The sequence below is a fragment of the Misgurnus anguillicaudatus genome, chromosome 20 (assembly GCF_027580225.2).
Source record: "Misgurnus anguillicaudatus chromosome 20, ASM2758022v2, whole genome shotgun sequence".
Classification (NCBI taxonomy): domain Eukaryota; kingdom Metazoa; phylum Chordata; class Actinopteri; order Cypriniformes; family Cobitidae; genus Misgurnus; species Misgurnus anguillicaudatus.
Genome location: NC_073356.2, coordinates 25,399,599 through 25,421,511, shown reverse-complemented (window position 1 = coordinate 25,421,511; position 21,913 = coordinate 25,399,599). Strand labels below are relative to the sequence as shown.

The window sequence follows — 21,913 nt, the reverse complement described above, 5'->3', positions numbered from 1 at the left end:
ACCAAAAGAAAAGCAAGAAAATTGCATTCATGACGATTTATGGTGATTTTTATAAGATGGCGGCTCTAGTTGACGCATTCAGTCCAATGAACTGCCGTAGCCAAGGCAACATCTAATGTACATATCTATGCGGCCTTACTAGCCTCAAGTCATGCTGCTGTGATGCAATCGGTCTTAAAATACGTCCTTAGAAGGTCTCAGCCTTTGAATTGGGGCACAGCTACAGACGTCTAGCCGTCACAATTTGGCTCTTGTCAAAGTCGCTCATATCGTTACGCTAGCCCATTTTTCCATAGTTATACATAAACTACAAATGTAGTTTAAAAGATAATGTGTTAGAAGCAGGAACAATGTTAATATAACTAAATGGACAAATAAAATAAATAATAAAAAAGTAATATACTGGTCTGAGATCTTCATAAACATAAATTAAAAATATAAAAATGTTACTGTATTAATAATACACTTTTAAAGGGATAGTTCAACCAAAAATGAAAATGCTGTCATATTTTTCTCGCTCTCATGTTGTTACAAACCTGCATACATTTCTTTTTTTCTGTTAAACACAAAGGAAGATATTTTGAGGGATGTTTGTAACCAAACCGAACACGAGCCTTATTAACTTCCATAGTATTTGTTACTTTACTGTTTTTTCCTATTTTCTTACCATTGTCGCTTTGGTTTAGGATTAGATTTACATAAAATTACATCCTTACCCAAACCCAACTTTTATAAACCAATACTTAAAGTGACATCCTAGCGTAAACACCAAGTCTAACCCTAAACCGAAGCGACAACAATTTGAAAATAAGAAAAAGCAGTTGAGTAACCAATACGTGACAGTGACACGTAAACAGAAATTTGTGATACGATCACGAAAAACCGTGTAAATTCATGACAATATCACGAAAATTCGTGAGACTGAAAACATATTTACTTTATAAGGAATACAGCACTTAACATATTTAACCCCAAGTGACCATTTCGTAAGCATAAACAACACTTCCACAGAAACACTTATATTAAGTTGTAATGCTCATTCAGTGTGAGAAAACAAACAGGAACTGCTTCTGAACCAGTACTCTTTACGTCTTGCGAAATGGTCAATAACACATTCAAGATATAACTTTAGATCCCTGAAGATAATGTGTCTAGACAGGGTTGTGCCTATCGTCTATCAGCGATAGTCAGACATATGGCCCATAGCAGGCATTCATGATGATTGTTGGCATATTTGCCCGTAATAGTCCTAAATTATTATTATACTATTATTATCATCATAGTTTCACATTAACTTTTACAAGAGAGCTTGTAATGCATTGTAATTCAGGTGCTTGTAACGCACCTGAGCTTGTAAGAAGCGCGGCTCTGACATTTCCTTGCACTAGAGAGGTTGTTAGAAGCACAGTGGTTTAAAACTACTGAGTTAGTTGTTCCTGCTCTCTGGCACGCAAGAAATCGCTTGGATTAATGCCATCATGTTTAAGAAGGTTGTGGTTGTGTTGCCAGCTGCCCTTAGAGTAAATCATTTAATTTTTTGTCCACCAATCCATTGGCTTGTCATAAATGGATACAAATTAACCAATAAATAAATTATTAAACTATTGCCCCTTCCCCGATACTATCGTGTATCGCCGATCTCACATGCTGACGATAGGACTAGACCTTTGATATTGCTCATGTTCATCACAATTGTCTTAATGTTGTACAGATTGTTGCCATTTTTAATCTCCTGGTTGTTATTCAAGTCTATGGCAGTCTGCAATATAAGAGCATGAAATATAAACACTCAGCTCAATGTAAATTATGTCTGAAACAAAAGAACATATAAAGGTTAAAGGTGAAGTATTGTATCACAAAAAAAAACATTGCTAATATATGGTTGCACATCTTGTGTGATGTATGTAATATAATTATTCACATTACTTATTCAAGTTTGGATTGTCTGTTCTGAGAAGAGGAACATCATGCAGATATTTGGACCCAACCGATATGGCTTGCCGATCAGGTGTGCTGACATTTAGATTTTCCATTACATGACCAAAACCAGTAAGTTTGTTGTTGTTAACCAGTTAATTTCCAGCAAGTGCAGAGGGCTCAAGAACATTGCTGGAATCCTCAAGAGCTTCTTGTACACTTTGGTTTGACTCACTGGTTTGGACTTTCTTCAAGCTCAACCTAAGACATCTCCTTAGCTCAACTTTTGAATCAATATCTGAAATCAGAGGCAAATATGGGAAAAAACATTTGTAACTTTTCTAAGCAGTTACAACTAATCTACTGGGAATACAATGTGGGGGCCCCATTATGGCATTTTATTAAAAAAAAACATGAATTTATCATGAATTCTGTGTAATTAAACCTCAAAAAAATAAAATAAATAAAGCTATTAACCAGCACTACATTGTATAGTTTTATATGTTTTGAATTCAAATTTTAAGTTTTGAAATGTTTTATGTCATAAATTTGCTTTGCACGAAGGGATGTACTTGTACACGGGGCCGCACACCAAAAAAAAGTTTGTGAACCACTTGGATAAATGACCATAAAGATTAAAAATTTACAAAACTTTTGAGACAAACTGTGGCTTGTCTCTATGACTAGTAAAACAAATATCAGGTAGACAAAATCATAAAAAATACTTACAGAATACTGTTGTATACATTAACATTATTATATTAAAATGTACTGTAAACACTAGAAAGTATACTACTGTATTTTTCTTTGAGGTTTTAAAGTTATTTGTGTGTATAGGAACATACTTGGTGCTTGTCCAGACAAAATAGATCTCAAAATGGATCTACTTCTTTTACTTGCATGGGGAGTTTGAGCTCTCCGGACCTCCGCTTTTATTTTATGCACGTTTATGACAACTGTCATTAAGTGTCATTCGTTCACTTATGTCTTTTTAATGCAAAGATGAGATGTCTTTTTTATGACAACTTGAGAGTAACAAATACATCACAACTTGTCATAACAACTTACCAAGACATCATAACTAACCACTTTTTACCAGTGATACAAATATAATTTGTCATTAAAATGTCATTAAGTGTTAATACTCTGTCATATAGTTTTATAACATCACACTCTTAAAATGAATGTGTTAAATTAACACATCTTGTGTCTAGTTAAGGACAACACATCTAGTGTGTTGTCCTTAATTTAACACATCTCTGTGTTATTTTTGGAACAACACTTTGTGTTGTTTTAACACATCTTGTGTTGTCCCTTTTTGTTTTTTATGAACTTAAATGACACTTAATGTGTTAAAAACAACACATAATGTGTTAAATAGTTTAAGCAACACACACTAGGTGTGTTGTCCTTAACTAGACACAAGATGTGTTAATTTAAAACATTCGTTTTAAGTGTGTAGAGCATTGCGAAAAGAGAACACACATACTGATAAAAAAATTTAAGTCCTGTGGATAAAATGCATTAATGTAAATGTAATTATACATATATATATATATATATATATATATATATATATATATATATATATATATATATATATATATATATATATATATATATATATATATATATATATATATATTCATGGAAACTATTATTGGTCTCTACTGGTACTGTGTTGGGTTTTAATGGTGGGATAGGAACCATTAAATCCTATAGGAATGTAGCCCAAAACATAAATAGCTGGTGGTTTCTTATGTAATGAAAATTATTAATTTGTGTTTATATTGTTTTTCAGCAAGGAGCTATCTTAAAACTTGACATTATTTTGTCACTGGATGTCTGATGAAATCCAAATGCTGTTTTTACAGATAAAGAATAAAACAAAAGTTGCACAAGTAATTCTGGTTAATTTCTGACTTTCAGTACTTATGAAAAGATAATAATCTAATGTGATGTAACAAAAGTGAATATAAGCAAGCAAACAGTGCTTTCACAACAGATCCTTCAACTACTGAACACTGCTGTACCTGCAAATATAGAACCAAAGAAGAAAACTTGAGCTTGATCTGAGGTTTAATGAGGAGATTAAGGTAAGAATCATGCTTTAGCTCTTTGTACAACACCATCAGTAGAACACTATAGTGAATTTATGACATTTTCAGTCTAAGCATAGTTGGTAACCTCTGACTCATTATACAGCCAAAATACAAATTACTAAGATAATAATAAAGGGTTCTTGGTATTAGTTTCTGATGAGGATTTGAGACACAAATAATTATTTCACTATATAATGTGTTGTATTCTTATTTCTAATAAGGATGGACATCATTGTGATTTCATTGCTCACAGTTCTGCCTTGGCTGTGTAATGCTGGCTCTACAGGTACACTAAATGAAAAAAAAAAGTTTTAGTCTTACGCATCTTTTCAGTAATTTGTGGCAATATAGCATTCTGAAATAACCCGTTATAACTTTTATTTTACATTAAACAGACAATCTTGCTCTTGGAGCCAAGGCTGTCCAGTCATCTACTTACCTGTACAGTGAATTAGCAGATGCTAAACATGCTGTAGATGGTAACAGAGAATCAAATTACGACAAGGGCTCATGCACTCACACCGGAGTAGAAGATAATCCCTGGTGGAGAGTGGACCTCAAAAGGATCTACAGTATTAACAAAGTTACCATCACTAATCGTGGAGACTGTTGTCCAGAGAGGATGGCAGGCGCTCAGATCCGTATTGGCAACAGTCTGGATAACAATGGCAACAACAATGAGCTGTAAGGAATGTAGTTATTTGTGGTATAATTTTTTCCTTTTTAAACAATGTTTAAAAAAGCATTATAACATTTCAATTTAATTGGGAAAACTTGTCTCTAATATCTGCTATAGAATAAAGGTGAAGGACATTTTTTAATGAAGTTATTGGTTTCTACTCAATATGCCTATGCAGTGTGCCAGAAAAGGCCTGTAATGTTCACTTTTACACTATCTGTTGTGTATATATTTGCAGGGCTGCAACTGTTTACACTGCTTCTATGCAAACAGAAACATTTGAGTTTAAGCCTATTCAGGGGCGATATGTCAACATTTTTCTACCTGGAATACAAAGAGTCCTCACTCTGTGTGAGGTTGAGGTGTATGCAGGTAAAAAACAGACAGAAGTTACATATCAATGTGAGAATGACTGTTGTTATTTTATTACAGAAAAGAATGCCAATTGTGCTCCATGCAAGTTTTTATTCATTGCTTTTAACACTCTGTAACAAAAGGTTTTTATTCTTTGCTCTAAAAATCTCTTTTGGAACCTTTGTGAGTAAAAAAACAATAATCAATCATTTGATTGGCATAATGGTGCCCATTATAATTTACTTTATCAATGACAGAAGTGTTCTGTTATTTTTTTATGCTAAACAGTTAACATTGCTTTTGGAGCCAAAGCTGTCCAGTCCTCCACTTATAATGAATTAGGGGGTGCTAATCATGCTGTAGATGGTAACAGAGAATCAAATTATGGGAGGGGCTCATGCACTCACACCGGAGTAGAAAATAATCCCTGGTGGAGAGTGAACCTGCAAAAGATCTACACTATTAACAAAGTTATCATCACTAATCGTGGAGACTGTTGTCCAGAGAGGATAGCAGGTGCTCAGATCCGCATTGGCAACAGTCTGGAAAACAATGGCAACAATAATAAGCTGTAAGGGCTGTTTTGCATCTTTCATTATCTAAATGAAGTGTAAATAAAACTTTAAATGTGAACATGTTTTAATTAGACATATGTCTTAATGTTTGTGTATTCACAGCGCTGCAACAATTGGGTCCATCCCATTTGGAGGCACACAAGCATTTACATTTGACAATTTTAAAGGACAATATGTTAACATCATTCTACCAGGGAACGAAAAAGTCCTCACTCTGTGTGAGGTTGAAGTGTATTCAGGTAAGAGATTAAAAAAAGCAAAAGGGTGGAGTGTGTATACTGTGTGAATTTCCTTAATGTTTTTTCTTATGTTATCAGCACCGGCATGATGAAGTTACACCACAGTCCACCAAAAGAGGCAGAAAACATCTCAACAGTCTCTGGCCCTGTCTAATTTTTTTTATTATTTTGCAAAATACATATTTTTGTGTTCTATGGAGGTAACAAAAATATTGTACACAAAATAAATACCTAAGCATGTTAAACAGTTTTGTTTGTCTGACATTCATTTAACCTAAGTAAATGTCTTTGGATAAGCAATGATAACACTGATGCTGTGATTGATTTGGTGCAGATGATACTTAATATAGACTTTCTAAGTTGAATGAATTAAAAAAAAATCTTTCTGAGAAACATTAATTTTGTCTATATTCAAGTCTGCTAACTCGCCTATCAGCCAAGAACTAGTTTCAGAGAAAAAGAAAGAGGACATTTTTTGTTTATTTCATTATTTGTATAGGGACAGACAAAAACAAGCTTAGCTAAAAAATACATTGTAGCCTACATAGAGTACCGTACTGCAGCTCAAGCAATGTCCAGTGCCAAGAAAGAACGGGGACAAAAAATAAACGTAGTCGTCATGAAACGAAAGTAGCGATTTTCGAGTAAAACAGCTTCTAAAATGAAAAGAAAATGTAGGGTTGGACTTGTAGGGTCATGTTTATATTTTCCCGGACCCCATCCATATACCATATGGCCAGAAGTAAAGGGAGAATGTGTGTGTTCGATCTCATGCGGTGCTGTGCAGACCGGTCTGCAAAGTTTGCCGCTTTGCTGTCAAGAAAGGAGCCAAAGATGGAGCTGTCAAGTCAGACACCTACTGCTTGCCATAGTGAAGTGTGCGCTGTTTCCTTTCATCATCACGAATGAAGTGAACAAGATGGCGAATTTGGCAAAAACAAATCTTAATAAAAGTTGCAAACAAAAACCCTTTATCATGAATATTTTAGTTGCTGTTTATGCCCAAAGATAACGCGAAACATAGATTATTAAAATACCAATAGAGTTTTGTCTTTCGCTTCTTTTCATTTTTTTACATGGCATAATATAACATATTCATGTATATTAAGTTTTACCTGTTATAAAACATGTTTATTAGTAGAACTGAAGTTTGGATCATCAGCAAGGCAACCAATCACAAAGAGCTGTGTCATCATCAGAACTCTGTGCAGCCACTCAAAGGCCTACTTTTTCTATATACACAAAATGCCTCTCACATATTGTTCACAAATCTGTCTAAATCTGTGTTAGTGAGGACTTCATCTCTACCAATACAATCCAGCCACCTTACACGTGTGGCATATAAAGATGCTGATTAGACAGTATGATTATTGCACAGGCATGCCTTAGGCCACAAAAAAGGACATTCTAAAATGTGCAGTTTTAGGGGCTAATCACACCAAAAGCGATTTAAATGCTTTGAAACGCAAGGCGCGATGCACTGCCTTTTTCTAAAAAGAGCAGTGCGACACGTTTTTTTTATATTGCTAGGCAACCACCGAATCACCTGTCTTGTCAATCTTGTCAGTCATATTAGCAGAAACTTTAAAAAGAGTGCGCTTGCTCTGACCTTGTTTAAGGGTGAGAGGTGCACTAACACGCAGGAGAGAGTGAGCGAGTGGAGTCCGGTTCTTCAAAGCAACTGTAAACTTCCCTCACCACAACGTAAGGCTCTCCTCTCATTCGATTGTACAATGGAAAGACGCAAATGACGTTGGCCGCTTCTCTGCTCTTAGCGCTCCGGACTGTTTATGCACGCCGATCGCATTGCGTTTTTTGCCGCCAGCCGCAGCACGCTCCCTGCCCATAGAATATCATTCAAAAAAGGCGCCTGCAACTGCCATAAATGCTTTTGGTGTGATCGACCCCTTACTGCATTGGGCATAGAGTTGATCAAGTTGTTGATTGTGGCCTGTGGAATCTTGGTCCAGTCCTTTTCAATGGCTGTGCAAAGCTGCTGGATATTGTCAGGAACTGGAACACGCTGGTGTATATGCAGATCCAGAGCATCCCAAACATGCTCAATAGGTGACATGTCTGGTGAGTATTCTGGCCATGCGAGAAATGGGATGTTTTGAGCTTTCAGGAATTGTGTACAGATCCTTGCAATATGGGGCCGTGCATTGACATTAGGGCTGGGTATTGTTAGGAATTTCACAATTCGATTCAATTTCGATTCTTGAGGCTTCGATTCAATTCAATTCGATATTGATTTGCTTGCTTCGGTATCGATTCAATTATAAGTAAATAAACAAGCAATTAAGTACCCGAGTATATTTTTAAATAATGTGTGTAGTATTACTAATGTTTGATCACGTTGATGGTGCAGGCTTGAAAGAAGTGCTGCTGTTTGCCACCTTTGATCTTTCTGTTTTGATAAAGCACGTCTTGTGCAACGCTGAACGCTCTCACTAGAGTGTTGCCCACAGCGCTGCCACTGGCCGGGGTGGGCTGAATCGATTCATAGGATTTGATGAATCGATATTGAATTGAGAAACAAATAATTGCAATGCTTTGATGAATCGATATTTTTACCCAGCCCTAATTGACATGCTATATGAGGTTATGGTCGTGGATGAATGGCACAACAATGGGCCTCAGGATCATGTCAAGGTTATCAAAAAAATTCACCTGTGTTCGTTGTCCATAACATATGCCTGCCCATACCATAACCCCACCGCCACCATGGGCCACTTGATCCACAATGTTGACATTAGCAAAGCACTCACCCACACAAAGCCATACACTTTGCCTGTCATCTGCCCTGTACAGTGAAGGGATTCATCTGTGAAGAGAACACCTCTCCAAAGTGCCAGATGCCATTGAAATTGAGCATTTGCCCACTCAAGACTGCTATCTGTAGTCAGGTTGAGATCCCTATTAGGACAACAAGCAAGCAGACGAGCAACGCCTTTGGAGATGGCTTATGGTAAAAAAATTAACATTCAGTTCACGGATAACAGCTCTGGTAGACATTTCTGCAGTAAGCATGCCAATTGCACTCTCTCAAAACATGCGACATCTGTGGCATTGTGCTGTGTGATAAAACTGCACGTTTTAGAGTGCCTTAAAGACAACAGTACATATGTGTGACTACATCCTGCTTGTATAAAGATAATGTAGTCTTCTGTAACATTAGATATATCTCTTATGACCACTCACTCATTATTTTTTACTCATTCTCATTGGTTAGCATCCAGTGTTGGGGGTACCCTTACGAAAATAACCATGGTTTTACTACAGTTAAGACAAAAAAAAACATGGTTACTGTAGTAAAACCATGGTTACCACAAAATAACCATGGTTTTGACAACCATGGTTTTCAAAAACCATAGTTAAACCATGGTTAGTGTAGTAAAACCATGGTTTTGCTCATAGTAATCAATTGACCAAAAAACCATGGTTACTACTTTTTTACCACAATAAAACCATGGTTAATTTTCATAAGGGTATCGAGTTACAAAGTAACGGATTACAGTAACTATATTACTTTTTTGGGTAACAAAGTAAAGTAACGCATTACACTAATAATATTGGTAGCTACACTACTTTACTAGACCATAGGAACGCGCTTTCCTGCGTTACCCAAGCAGTGTTTGCCTGGGTGTAAAGTTCTGTCTGTTAAGTGGTGCGTGCATGCGTGTGCCGGTGTGCCGTTGCCATAGAGATTGATTTTGACGTAGCTACTGGTGCAAAGTGGAGCGGGAAATGAAGACGGAGGGTTTCGGCCACTGGGGCGATATTTACATTACTTTCAGCTTATTGCTCGTAAGGACAAAAATATGAAATGCACACTATGCCCACACTACAATTAAGTGTCTTTCAACTGCTGACAACACGATGAGCAACCTGTCTGAGCATTTGTAAGATTAGGCTAATAATATTTTAACAGCTACACTTTTAACGTAGGTTTGAAAGGAACCTAAACTTGTCAATCATCATTAATATCATATGGTAAACGTGAGTCTCCGTGCCTCTGTGCCCAGCCGCAATTCTTCTGGCATCTCTTCTCCTTCACTGCATTTTTCTTCTCTTCTGTTACTTGGAATTTGGTCTCGAGCCCGACCAAGATTCGAGCTGCCTTCGAGAACAGCAAGCCACGTTCGTTTAGGTTCCATATTAAGACTAAATGGGCAGGCAAACTAGTAAAAACAATGAAAGTAAAAAACAATCCGCCCAAATATGGTTTTACACGTCTATAGAAAATATAGCCTATAAAGCACTTATTAATTTTCCTAATGCATGGTTGTTATCTTTACTTCCATTTAAAACGTACATTTCGAAAAGGAGGATTTTCAGCACGTTTGAACAGCAACTCAGTATCAAAAAAGGACCTGTAAGAGAGATACAGTATATGCAGATCTAAGAACATGTCTTTAAATGCAAATGACTATTATTTAGTGAACATGAGTGTGAATACCCAGTGGTCATGCCAGCCTTAGGAGGGTAAGAGGGTTTAATGGGTTCATTACAGCACCAATGGCTTTAATCCAAACAGGAACCCAGCGCTCCTGAACATTTGGTTTTGCCATAAACCCCCACGGTTCCACCAACACCAAGTGCTTCACTCTGTGACAAACTAATTTACAACATATTCTTTATAACTTATTGACTCCCAATGTTTTCAATTCTCCCCCTTAAAATACAAAAACAATCACCTGTTAGGATATTTCATTGCGTAGGCTGTAGACACATAACCCCCAAAATCATGGCCAAGTAGAATCATATGTTCCAATCCGACTGACTGTCTCCAGTCCTCCAGAGATTGGACAAACTGCTCCTCTACTTCTTGAGCATCATTGCCAAAGATTGGTCGACTGCTGCGTCCAAAGCCCAACAGGTCAAGTGCATATACAGGCCTTCCTTCTTTTGCAATGACAGGAAGGTTTTTTCACCCAGAGACCCACACCAGCCCCAAAACCATACAGTAGCACTAGTGGGATCTGCAGATGTGTAGTACTACAGACAGGACGACCAGTATGCTCGCACGAGTAATTTGTTTCATTAAAGCCCAGAGTCCAGATGTAGTTCCCATTAGATATGGAAACATGTCCTTGTGTGTACTTGACTTTAATGGCTGAAATTTTAATTAAAATAATTTAAATTGTTTTATAGGAATCAGGCACAAAGAAACCAAAAGCATGCACCAAATATGTCCTTGGCCAAATATCAAGTAAAGGATTAAATGTAAAGTCAGCACTCCTCGAAATGTCACATGCATGTCTTTTTAATACATTTTTAGCTTCAGTGTGCCAAAATTTTATTTACAACAATTTATCTCACACACATACCTTTCAGGATTTTATCTTCTGCTTTTTTAAGATGTGCAAGAGAGGTGGGACACCAGGAGGGCAGCCAGCTGGAGATCCATCCTGATCTATAATGAAAGCAAACAGATATGTATTTGTACGTGAACATTTAAAGTGATCCATGATATGTTTTTATCAAGCTTTATATCTGAATATTGTGTCATGAACAGGCAGTGCTAGGATATTTAGAACATGCCACAAGGGTATTTCATAACAAGTGACACATGTCCAAACTTATGTTCATTATACAAATGCCATAATAATGTTGAACATAAATGCTTATAAATGTTCTTATTCTGATTAAAGTAACTGATTTATGTGTTAAATGTGATTTAACATGCCAGAGATAAGAATTTGGATTTTATAAACTTATGAAAATCTTTGAAGGCAATAAGCATTTATTTTACAATAAAGGAAATACATTCTTTCCTCAAAGCTCCAATTTTGAAGCTTTTGTACTGTATCATCAAAATACTATCTTACATCATTGACTTATAACAAAATTGGAGACTAATTGTCCATTAGACAACTACTGCATTTTACACACAAGATACACAAAGACAGAATTTACCTGCTTGTTGAAAAAACAAGATCCTCTCGATCTGTTCTCATTGTTTCTCTGTGCTGTCATTACTGACACATAATTTTGGTGTGAAAGTGAACTGGCAGTATTAAAATGGGGATGTGGTCAAAGAAGATCCCCAAGGTGCAAAGACGGACCTTTCACCCACTCGTAGAGCAAATAATTTTTTCTGCATCGCCGAAAGAGGGCGACACAACTGCAATAAGGATACCTCATAGATATAATTTCATCTAACAAAACATTTATCAATAAAATAGGCCTATTTAAATATACTCTTACAGATTTTTACACAACGTTATTCTCCAAAATACAATAGTTGATGTATTATTAATTTTATTATTCTTTTTGTTGTTTAATAATTGTTGTTAAAATAAAACTGCAGTAAAAAAGTATTTCCACAATTGTCTTTAAAAATGAATTAATAAATATAAACAGATAGAAAGCTGTCTAAAACTTTTTATATCATTTTTAAATGGTTCTGTAATAAAACTTTTTTTTTTAAACGTAGGCTACTAGTAAATAATGCATGAATATAAAGTATAATTTAGTTTTCTACTGTTAGTGTGCACTAGGCTACTATAAAATACAAACTACAAGTAATAGGGTGTAGTTACAGTCTTTTAGTCTACAGTGACGTTTCAGATTTAGAACAACTTGATTTTTGCCCTAGTTGTCAGTTATCATAATAATGACTAGTTCAAATAATAACAAATAAAAATCAAGGGCTCATCCGCGATTTGAACCCGTGACCTCTAAGCGAGAATCATACCCCTAGACCAACGAGCCTCCTTCTTTTCTTTTGAGACACAGTACATTTTCAGCACAAACTTGCCACGTTTACTGTAAAACTTATATTTACGTGTTACTGCCAACATCTGCAACATCTGGTGTGTGTTTTACTGCCATCCAGCGGTCACATTGTGAACTACCTTCATCCAGGTCGTGAAGGATTTGTCCCACTCATACTTCCAGCGTGGAATCTTTTTGTTATGTGCTTACTAACTTATTGTTAAGATGCAAGATTTTCCCCAAATAAAGTCAATTATACTTTTTTTGTTCTAATCCATCATTTAGAAATTGTCCTGTATGGTCATGTGTTAAACGTTTCAAAAATATATAATAAAGACAATTAATCACATATATACCTTATATTTACTGTAAGTAAATTACAAAAGTAACTTGATTTATAAAATTTTTATTACAAGTCACATCAATAAACAAGGCAATAATCACTTACATGTCAAAATATGATATAACAAATTGTTAAACAAAAATATAACTTAATGGACAAATAAAATACATTAAAAACCATTAAATTAATATATATAACGGGTCTGAAATCTTCATAAATATTCATTTAAAATATTTAAAAATGTTTCTGTATTAATACACTCTTATTTTAAATATTTTCATGGCGGGTTGTAGCGCGACGCACATGCGCAGTTTTGAAACGGAAGCCTCATCATTCCGGAGCGGAAGTTCTTTAGTCCTTTTTCTACCACGGTCTGCCATCATGGTGAGTGAACTCACTTACACGGAGCATGAAATTAAGAAAATGTTGTACTTTTCTGTGGTGTTACCGTCCAAAATGCAGCAGATACGCATTTTAATGTCTTAATGTACCCCTCGATAGCGTTTATGAAGGAAAATTGTGAAATATATGAACCATTTAGCGCTATCTATGTGATTCAGGCGTGTATCAAACAACGTGGTGAACTGAGTCGGGCCGAAGTTACATAAATCTACAGGCACTTTACAACCAAACAGTCTTGCGTTTTCACAGCTTCTTATTGTAAGAGTTGTGTTAAGTTAACAAAGCCAAATTATTAATGTGGTTGGCGTGTCTATGTAACGTTAGCGTTCAGTTTTGTCCACATGAATGCGCGATCACTCTGCGAGTACTTCTGTAACGTTACTGTGAATATGAAGGCTCAGGCTGCCACTTTTTAGATAAGGAGATATTGTCCAAAACTTGCGTAATCGTGTTAATGTTTAGATTATAGTAAAATAATGTCATTTGTATTCACAATATTGATGGTCCCAAATGAAGCTTTCGTTGGTTTCTTGATGTGAGTGCATTAGTAACCTATTTTATTTGTATATTTCCCAGGTGTTCAAGCGCTTTGTCGAAATTGGCCGCGTTGCCTTCATTGCATTCGGTCCTCATGAGGGCAAGCTGGTGGCGATTGTAGATGTCATTGACCAAAACAGGGTACGTTTATATTTTAAAAGTTTTTAAAATGTTAAAGTATTAGTCATCGGCATATTACATGACGAATTATATTATTTGTATTGATTTAGGCACTGGTAGATGGCCCATGCACAGGCGTGAGGAGACAGGCTATGCCATTCAAGTGCTTGCAGCTCACTGACTACGTCATCAAAGTACCTCACAGGTGAGCTGATAAAGTATTGTTTGTGTTTTTATTAAAGCAGTATATGTACTGCAGAATTTAAATCGCATTCTTCTGTGCGAACATTTAACACATTGCTTATTTTGGTTTGCTGCAGTGCTCGTCAGAAGTTTGTGAAACGTGCCTGGGAAAAGGCAGAGGTCAGCAAAAAGTGGGAAGAAAGCAGCTGGGCCAAGAAAATTGAGGCCAGAAAGAAGGTAAACGAGATGATCCTGTACAACCCTATTAAAACATCAAGCACATTTACAGTGTCATTTTTTTGGCTGGTGATGATTTTGTTAGTTGGGTCAAATTCTGTGTGTTGTATTAATAACCTGGCATATTTGATGTGAATGAGTGGCACCTTATTGCTGGGTCTGTTAAATCCTGGCATCAAAGTTGTGTCAGGAGCAGTTACTTGTTTTGCAGAAGATGTTTTCCAGCATGCTAAATTTCTTCTTGTTTTAACAGAGAGCTGCAATGTCTGACTTTGATCGCTTCAAGGTGATGAAGGCCAAGAGAATGGTATGTCTTCATTATTTAGACAGTGGTAGAAATTGTACCTTTTATGGCATATGTTAGTGTGATAGAAACAAACTAACCTGTTATTTTTTTTTTATCTCTGCAGAGGAACAAGATCATCAAGCACGAGGTGAAGAAGATCCAGAAAGCTGCAGCTCAAAAGAAAGCATAAACTATCTTAAATAAACGTGTTTGACTTGTAGCCCTTGACTCTGACTGTTGCTGAATATGCATTTTATAGTTTGCTCCATTTGCTTGTTGTGTTTTTAACCTCCTAAGACTCAATATATTTGTTTTCTGTATCATAATACTTAATTCTGTGTAACTGGAACCTGTTGTGCCCAAACATGGACGAGTACACTGCTTAATGTATAATGAAAAATATTTGGTAATTATATTTACAGGTTCTTCCTAACCCCAAAATAGCTGGAAGAAATCAGAAAAAAGACAAAGCAAAACTTGGGTCTTAGGGGGTTAAAACTGGTTTTGCACTGAGACAGAGACATCACATTTCATATGCTATTCAAAATTGACATGTTAAGGCTGCAACATTTTTGGTCTATCAGTGAGCGTATAAGAGATTGGAGACGAAATGTAAATCATGCAGCATGACTTGGGTATGATTTCATAAAGAACATAAATACAACCACACCAGTTGTGTAATGTTTTAAAATATCGGTGCATTCAAGCGTACATTATTGAGTATCTGTGGTCTTACAATCAAGTATGATGTTGCTAGCGGCAAACACCACGTGGAAGTTTCCCAGACTAAAATACATGTTTGAGCTGCCTTAATTTAAAAACATCTTGCATGGACATATCTTAACATATATCAGTGCCATTGTTTTGTCTCAAGTATTGTTTTTTTTTTGTAAACCATGTTTGTAGAAACTGCTTAAATGCCCCAATATAACTAAGGTTAGTGCTGGATTAATCTAAATCTTGTCCAGGAAACCGCCCCTATAAATTTAGCCATATAATTCAAACAGCAGACAACTTGGTGCTTGATCTGTACCAGCTGATGACATTAGTTGGAAAAAATCAGAGAATGTATTTATTACTGTTTATATTATCCTAAACCCCTGATGATAAGAGAGCGGAGAAATATCAGTCTATACTCATATTCTGATTTTTCATATATGAAAAAAGTTAAATACCAAATAAATGGAGATGGTATGGCTCCTTCAAAAACAAATAATTAATATTTTAGAATAAATAATTTAATTTTTGTGTATACATTTATTTAGAAATGTTCTGGATTTGACAATTCTGAACCTATGTAATTAATAAAAAAATATATAAAGACTTCACATATTGACACCAAATATTGACATCTGAAATACTATCAGTATGGTTAAAAACCTTTAATCGTGGTAAGGTTCATGTTCATTGAGCAACTGCGAATAATAAATGGGACGATGATAAAGATGCCACCTTTAAAAAGCCTATTTTCTTTTTGCTTATATCCCTTATCTGTCTCTTTCTGGTAAAACGCTAATGATTTAAATCATGCATTAAAGACATGCAGGATACAAGACCAGACTTTACTAGACTTAAAATGGTGCTACAGTCTTCAAAAATCACTGGCTGTGATTGTTGATTTATAATTGCATTTGCAATAGAAAACATTTGTTTTACAACTTTGAACGTTGTAACATAGTTTACATTGTAAAATGTAAAAATAGTGCCGACTGATACATGAGTTGATGCACCTATTAACATATATGATGCACAACCAAAAATGCTGTGCATTTTATATAGCTGTGCTCTTATTTTGAAAGATATTTTTTAAAGAAATGAAAAAATTCTTTGGATGATTAAAATGGACAAAACTTTTAATATTCACAAATTCATAAGACTTAAAAAAAACAAAAACATTTAGTTACAGACATTTAAAACACTAATGCAATAGTTAGATAGCACATTAAATGAAATGATGCTGGTCATAGATTATTTTACAATGATTTAGTTGACCTAATTAACGACAGCCCACAAAAGACTCGTTGTACTTTTCCATCTTTTTAATTGAACTTCGACGGGACGTGGGCTTCTGTTTAAATATAGGAGACCGGAGGAACTGGGTGTCTGTGAATTTGTCCCCACGTCTAAGTTTTCTAAAAGACAACAAGCAGATCATCAGAAGAAAATTCAATACATACCAGAGCACACAACATCGAAAAGTAACACCAACTGTTGCACAGAACACAAATATATATTATTCACAAAAATCCACGTGTATTGTACGTACGAGCTGATGGATGGCTCTTTGTAGTTGACGGTGCTCGTGCAACGGCGCTTACGAGTGGAGTCTTGAGGGGTGCTTTGAGCAGATACAGGATTCTGATAGGCTGCAGGGGAGAGATTTGTGACATCACTCAAACCTATGCCCAGAAATGAGCGAACCACCAGCCCACCTGCAGAGATACAAGCAGTGCACGTGTGTGAAATACAGCACATTTCTACCACTTTTAAAAATGATGACACCAACAAATGTGAAGTGAGTGAGTGAATATTTTGTAAAGCAGTAGATCGATAAGATGTGAGAAGATACACAGGACAGAAATGTGTGCATAGAAAAATCAAAGAACGAGAAGAAAAATAATTTACCCTTTCTTCTGCCCTTATTCATCACCAAAGGCATTTTATTCTCCTGATCAGATGAGTTGATAGGACACTTGGGAAAATCAAATATTGGGCTGTCAATCATCATAAGTTCTGCCTCTTCACCAGGAGTAACAGGGATCAGAGACTCTATCGCCACTTCAAAAGGTGCTGCTGTGGGAAAAAGTCCATTGTTTTAAAATGCATCAAATAATTTCAAGCACATATGCTATTCACAAAAAAAATACCTTGGCTGATCTCTTGGCCTGCATCTGATTGGCTGAAATTCTCTGGAAGAACACAGACTGGTGATACTGGGGGCAGAGGGTCTGTATCAGGAGCATCTGATAGATGTAAGCCAGCATCTGCAATTTCAGTCCTGTGTTGTTCTTTAAGACAATGAAACAAAAAAAACATAATTCCATAATTGTTCACTTTAAAGTTTTACATATAAAAACTTTGTAAACTTACCCGTGTGCTCCCTTTCGGCACAGTTATGCGAGATATTTTCTTTCCCCCGGTTAACACTGCGTCTTTTGGAGCGAGCACGTCTGGGTGGAGGACTCCGAGTTTTTCTTGATTTCCTCTTTGGTACGTACGGGCTATCGTCTGCATCCGGCTCGCTTTCCGAGGAACTGTCGTTGGTCTCCATCGCAACAGGATGGGGCTGGGCCTCCTCTGTAACCGAAGGTCCCGGTGATGGTTTTTCAACAGCTTTGTTGACTGCTTTGAAAGGTGTTAGATGTACTGCCTCCTCACAGTCAAAGTCAAATGTGTCATTGCCACCCAATGAGGAGTTGAGCCGATCGGAAGGTGCGGGAGCAACTCTTGCACGACTCTGCGAGCGGTCTCGGCTTTTGGAGCGAGCTCTTGGTTTGGTGTTTTCCCACGGCTTCTTCAACGGGGCTCTGTCTGGTTTACGCCCCCTCTCTGGTTTGACTCGAGGGGCCGCTTGGGCGGGTTTCCTTTTGGGTTTCTTCTGAACCACTGGAAGCTCAGAAATCTCAGAGTCTACATTCATGTTAAGACTGTCAGGCACACAGGCCTTAGAGTTCTGCTCCGTTTTCTGTTCAGGCAATTTTTGTTCCGCCTCTTCGTTACAAACATCCTCCAATGGAGCGCTAAGCCTTGCCATTTGTTTGTTGTCAATAAAGTCTTCTTGTTTCTCTTCAGAGGGTTCCAACTCATCCGTGACACGCTTTTCTTCAAAAGCGGAGTCAAAACGTGCACTCCGTCTACGTACGTTTTCGGAGCGCCTCTTTCTTCTTGTTCCTACTGTGGGAGGCAATGAAACCTGTCTGTCACCACGACAACCAGAAACAGCCACTGCAGAGAGACAATACCATAAATATATAGGCTGTTTCTGTTTGCAAACAAATATAAAGCAGTTTTAAAAGAGATATCAATGTATGGATGCTCACTAGTGCCTGCAGTAACAGATGGCTCCACATGGGGTTCTTCTGGGTGATGATCCTGAATGTCAGCGTTAACCACGTGTACTGGCCTGTAGTACAGTAACATGTATTCATCAATAAGATAAACCACTAAGTTTTTCTATAAAATATTATCTGACAGACAGATCAGACATACGGGCACTTTTGTGAACATTTGCACTTGGTCATACAATGCATTTTACTGTCCAGAAAGGACTGCGTGTAAATACCCGGAAATACATATTCAAAATAGGAGGCATCACTAAAACCATCTCATGACGCACATTCATAAATTTGCATAAAGCGTTAGAGATGGCAATTCAGATTTACAATTTTTTGCAGAAACATTTGTGGCTAAGTATGTAAAAATATTTTTTTTTGTGAATTACACTAAATCACGTACATGTGCAATTGGATAGCAACCCGATCCATAAAGCGCATCCAGTTGAAGATGCATGAAGTGACAACGTAAATCCTTTCGTACTAACCTAGGATTAGTAGGGTGAGGTTGAGATGGACTTAAAGGAGAAATCTGCAAAAACAAGAAGTAACAGAAAATAAAATCAATAGCAATCAAAAATATACCATTTGAAGTTAACCCATGACTCCATCAACAGCAAAATTTACAGAGCAGCTTTATTAAAAGTATCTGTGACCCTGCGTAACCTTCTTACCTGAGCATTTTCAATGGCTCCCCGGTCTCTCAGGGTTTTCTTTAGCATCAGCAGGTGAAAGAAGAGTGCCTGTCTTTCTTTCTTCAGCTGCAGAATGACCCCTTGTGCTTGCCGTACCTTCTCTTTCTCTGTCTGCAGAGCCAATGCAAGAGCTTTGTTATTCACCTGGACGCTCTTCAGCACAAACGGCTTCACTGTAGCTGTGGAGAGAAAGATGAAAGCCTGTTTCAACAGAACTGACAAAACCCAGAAATAAACTAAATAGCTTAATTATTGTGGCTCAGTTGGTAAAGCATTGCGTTACTTAGCAGCGCAAAGCTCACGCGATCGATTTCCAGGGAACACACCTACTGATAGAAATGTAACTTATATCTTGAATGCAATGTAAATGCGTCTGAGACAAATGCATAAATGTAAAAAAAAATTAATATCAACAAGCCTTGTTTGCATGCATCTAACTTATGCGTGACAGAACAGAAGGTTATGTCAATATCGAAGCCACAAGGAAAGTACGTCTCACCTGTGTTTTTGTTCTTTAGCTTTGACAGGCCACGGCTAGCTGCTAAAGCGCTAGCCAGACGCTTGTTTCTTTTCTCCTTCATTTTGTCCTTGATATCATCCAGACTTTGCTGGAAAGACTTCTTCTGCGCCACCCGCTCCCGAGCCATATCTGAGCTGAAAACAGCCAAACATAAAATGTTAGAGACACAATCGCGACACGTTCACTGCATCATCTCTATCCGTTTATTTAGGTTCAACGTTAATCCGCATATCACACTCAGCGTTATCACAATATAGCGCGTTTTCTTACAGAAATATTTAACGATATGAATAAATAATTTATTTAGGACGAACGCTGCGTTATATATTTTAAGTAAATACCTTCGGTATCACAATTCCGCACAGGACGTTGATGTTCGAAATAATCCGCTGCGACCTCTGATTGGAGGAAGCGTCGTGCGTCACTTCCGTGACATAACGTCATCCTGAAAATGCGCAGTAACCAAGGCGGACATTATCTTAATGGCAAAATTCCATATACATAAATGTAAATTCTCTGGCCGAAAACCATGTTTTACAGTATTTAAAGAAGAAATTATACACTACGTAGTGTATAATTTCTTCTTTAAATACTGTAAAACATGGTTTTCGGCCAGAGAATTTACATTTATGTATATGGAATTTTTACCTAAAATTACGAGCGCTGAGCCCGAATAGCATGCAAAATATGCTTTATCTCATTCTGATTACATTCAAACTCGTGAAATAATAATTTAAAAAATATATGTAAAATAATTAATAAATCGGTGAAAAGATTCCTTTTACTGATATATTCAAGTACACTATGTTTTATTCTTTAATATTATGATACTTTTTTCTGAGTAAATGTGGAAGCACATGTAAATTTGTTTATTTGTAAACAGACAGTTTTCCCCAACAACATACTTTTCTCATAAGATTATATATATAAAAAATGTTTCAGTGAAGGTCTTATGATATATACATATTAGTAAAACTTTTCTCATGTTATCGCTCTTAGGAGAATTTGATGAGAACTGTTTAAGAAATTAAGCACATTTTTGCACATATTTTAGACATTTTCTGAAACTCTAAAGGAGACATATGTGAGATTAATGAGGAAGAGAAAGTCTCTTTAAAAATTAAAGGGAAATATCTTATAGCTAATTCAACCTTATGTTTTTTTTTATCATTTATAGCAGCTCCTCCCTAGTCAAGAAAGTTGAAATAAATTGTAAATTCAAGTAGATTAAACTTAAAAATTTAATTGCAACAGGGAGTGTATGTACTTTCATTGATGATTTTACAGAGCTGCAAATGCAAATATTGCAAATATTTATTCTGATTAAACAGGTGTGGAGGAAACACTACTGTACTTCCTGCAGTGCTCTTTACATTTCTTGTACAAATAGTTTCTGTTACTTCACACTCTTAAATAAAATAGTCCATACACTTTAATTTTCCAATCAAAAACACTTACTGTATCAGAAATGAAGTGATATGCCTGTGTTATGTTACTCTAACATAAGAAAACTATTTACCATTGGTGTACATTTGTTTAATTGGGTATATTATCATCACACTTCACTTTAACAGTTCATGATAACCACTGAAATCACATTCTGATTTTTATCTTCAGCTGAATTTCTACTGTAACTGTGCTATATGATAATGATGTTTTAAGTATTCAATTCATGCCACTAGTAAAAACAGATACTTTTACATCATCATGGACTCCAAGACAAAGTGATTTTTTAGCTATTGCTATTAAATCTATTATTAAATTACATTTTACTTTTTACAGCAACACTGTAAATCTTATAAAGTTGGATCAACTGAAAAAAATTCAATTAGGAACACCTAAAAATGTATTTTTTTTAACTTACAAAAGTTTTTTTTATTTATAATATTTAATAGATTATTTTTTTATTGTTTAAGCTGATCCAACTTTATACTTTTACTGTGAATAAATTA

The 21,913-nt window shown here is 36.2% G+C and overlaps 4 protein-coding genes across 6 annotated transcripts; 2 read left to right on the top strand and 2 right to left on the bottom strand.

The window, feature by feature from the left end:
* Positions 1-3,570: 3,570 nt before the first annotated feature.
* LOC141351478 (uncharacterized) lies at positions 3,571-6,078 on the top strand. Its single transcript, XM_073858380.1, has 7 exons — positions 3,571-4,013; positions 4,241-4,305; positions 4,415-4,703; positions 4,937-5,070; positions 5,341-5,623; positions 5,730-5,866; positions 5,945-6,078. Exons 1-7 carry the CDS (start codon positions 4,000-4,002, stop codon positions 5,953-5,955), a joined length of 933 nt encoding a protein of 310 aa, XP_073714481.1. The 5' UTR covers positions 3,571-3,999; the 3' UTR covers positions 5,956-6,078.
* A 3,283-nt stretch (positions 6,079-9,361) lies between these two features.
* Positions 9,362-11,918, bottom strand: LOC141351479 (1-acylglycerol-3-phosphate O-acyltransferase ABHD5-like). Its single transcript, XM_073858387.1, has 4 exons — positions 11,786-11,918; positions 11,197-11,282; positions 10,564-10,771; positions 9,362-10,474 (listed from the first exon to the last, which is right to left on the bottom strand). Exons 1-4 carry the CDS (start codon positions 11,824-11,826, stop codon positions 10,333-10,335), a joined length of 477 nt encoding a protein of 158 aa, XP_073714488.1. The 5' UTR covers positions 11,827-11,918; the 3' UTR covers positions 9,362-10,332.
* A 1,299-nt stretch (positions 11,919-13,217) lies between these two features.
* rpl14 (ribosomal protein L14) lies at positions 13,218-14,914 on the top strand. The gene is made up of 6 exons (XM_055220564.2): positions 13,218-13,313; positions 13,908-14,009; positions 14,099-14,193; positions 14,309-14,408; positions 14,662-14,715; positions 14,819-14,914. The coding sequence occupies exons 1-6, from the start codon at positions 13,233-13,235 to the stop codon at positions 14,882-14,884; spliced, it is 498 nt and encodes a 165-aa protein (XP_055076539.2). The 5' UTR covers positions 13,218-13,232; the 3' UTR covers positions 14,885-14,914.
* A 1,612-nt stretch (positions 14,915-16,526) lies between these two features.
* sgo1 (shugoshin 1) lies at positions 16,527-20,454 on the bottom strand. Of its 3 annotated transcripts, none has more exons than XM_073858368.1 (10): positions 20,303-20,454; positions 19,941-20,095; positions 19,421-19,620; positions 19,235-19,278; positions 18,735-18,817; positions 17,785-18,639; positions 17,562-17,702; positions 17,320-17,487; positions 16,961-17,126; positions 16,527-16,826 (listed from the first exon to the last, which is right to left on the bottom strand). In XM_073858368.1, the coding sequence occupies exons 2-10, from the start codon at positions 20,086-20,088 to the stop codon at positions 16,691-16,693; spliced, it is 1,941 nt and encodes a 646-aa protein (XP_073714469.1). In that variant the 5' UTR covers positions 20,089-20,095; positions 20,303-20,454; the 3' UTR covers positions 16,527-16,690. The 3 variants fall into 3 exon arrangements, with proteins under 3 accessions (XP_073714469.1, XP_073714471.1, XP_073714470.1); XM_073858370.1 differs by having other exon boundaries at positions 16,961-17,060; XM_073858369.1 differs by having other exon boundaries at positions 17,320-17,484.
* Between the last annotated feature and the right edge of the window lie 1,459 nt (positions 20,455-21,913).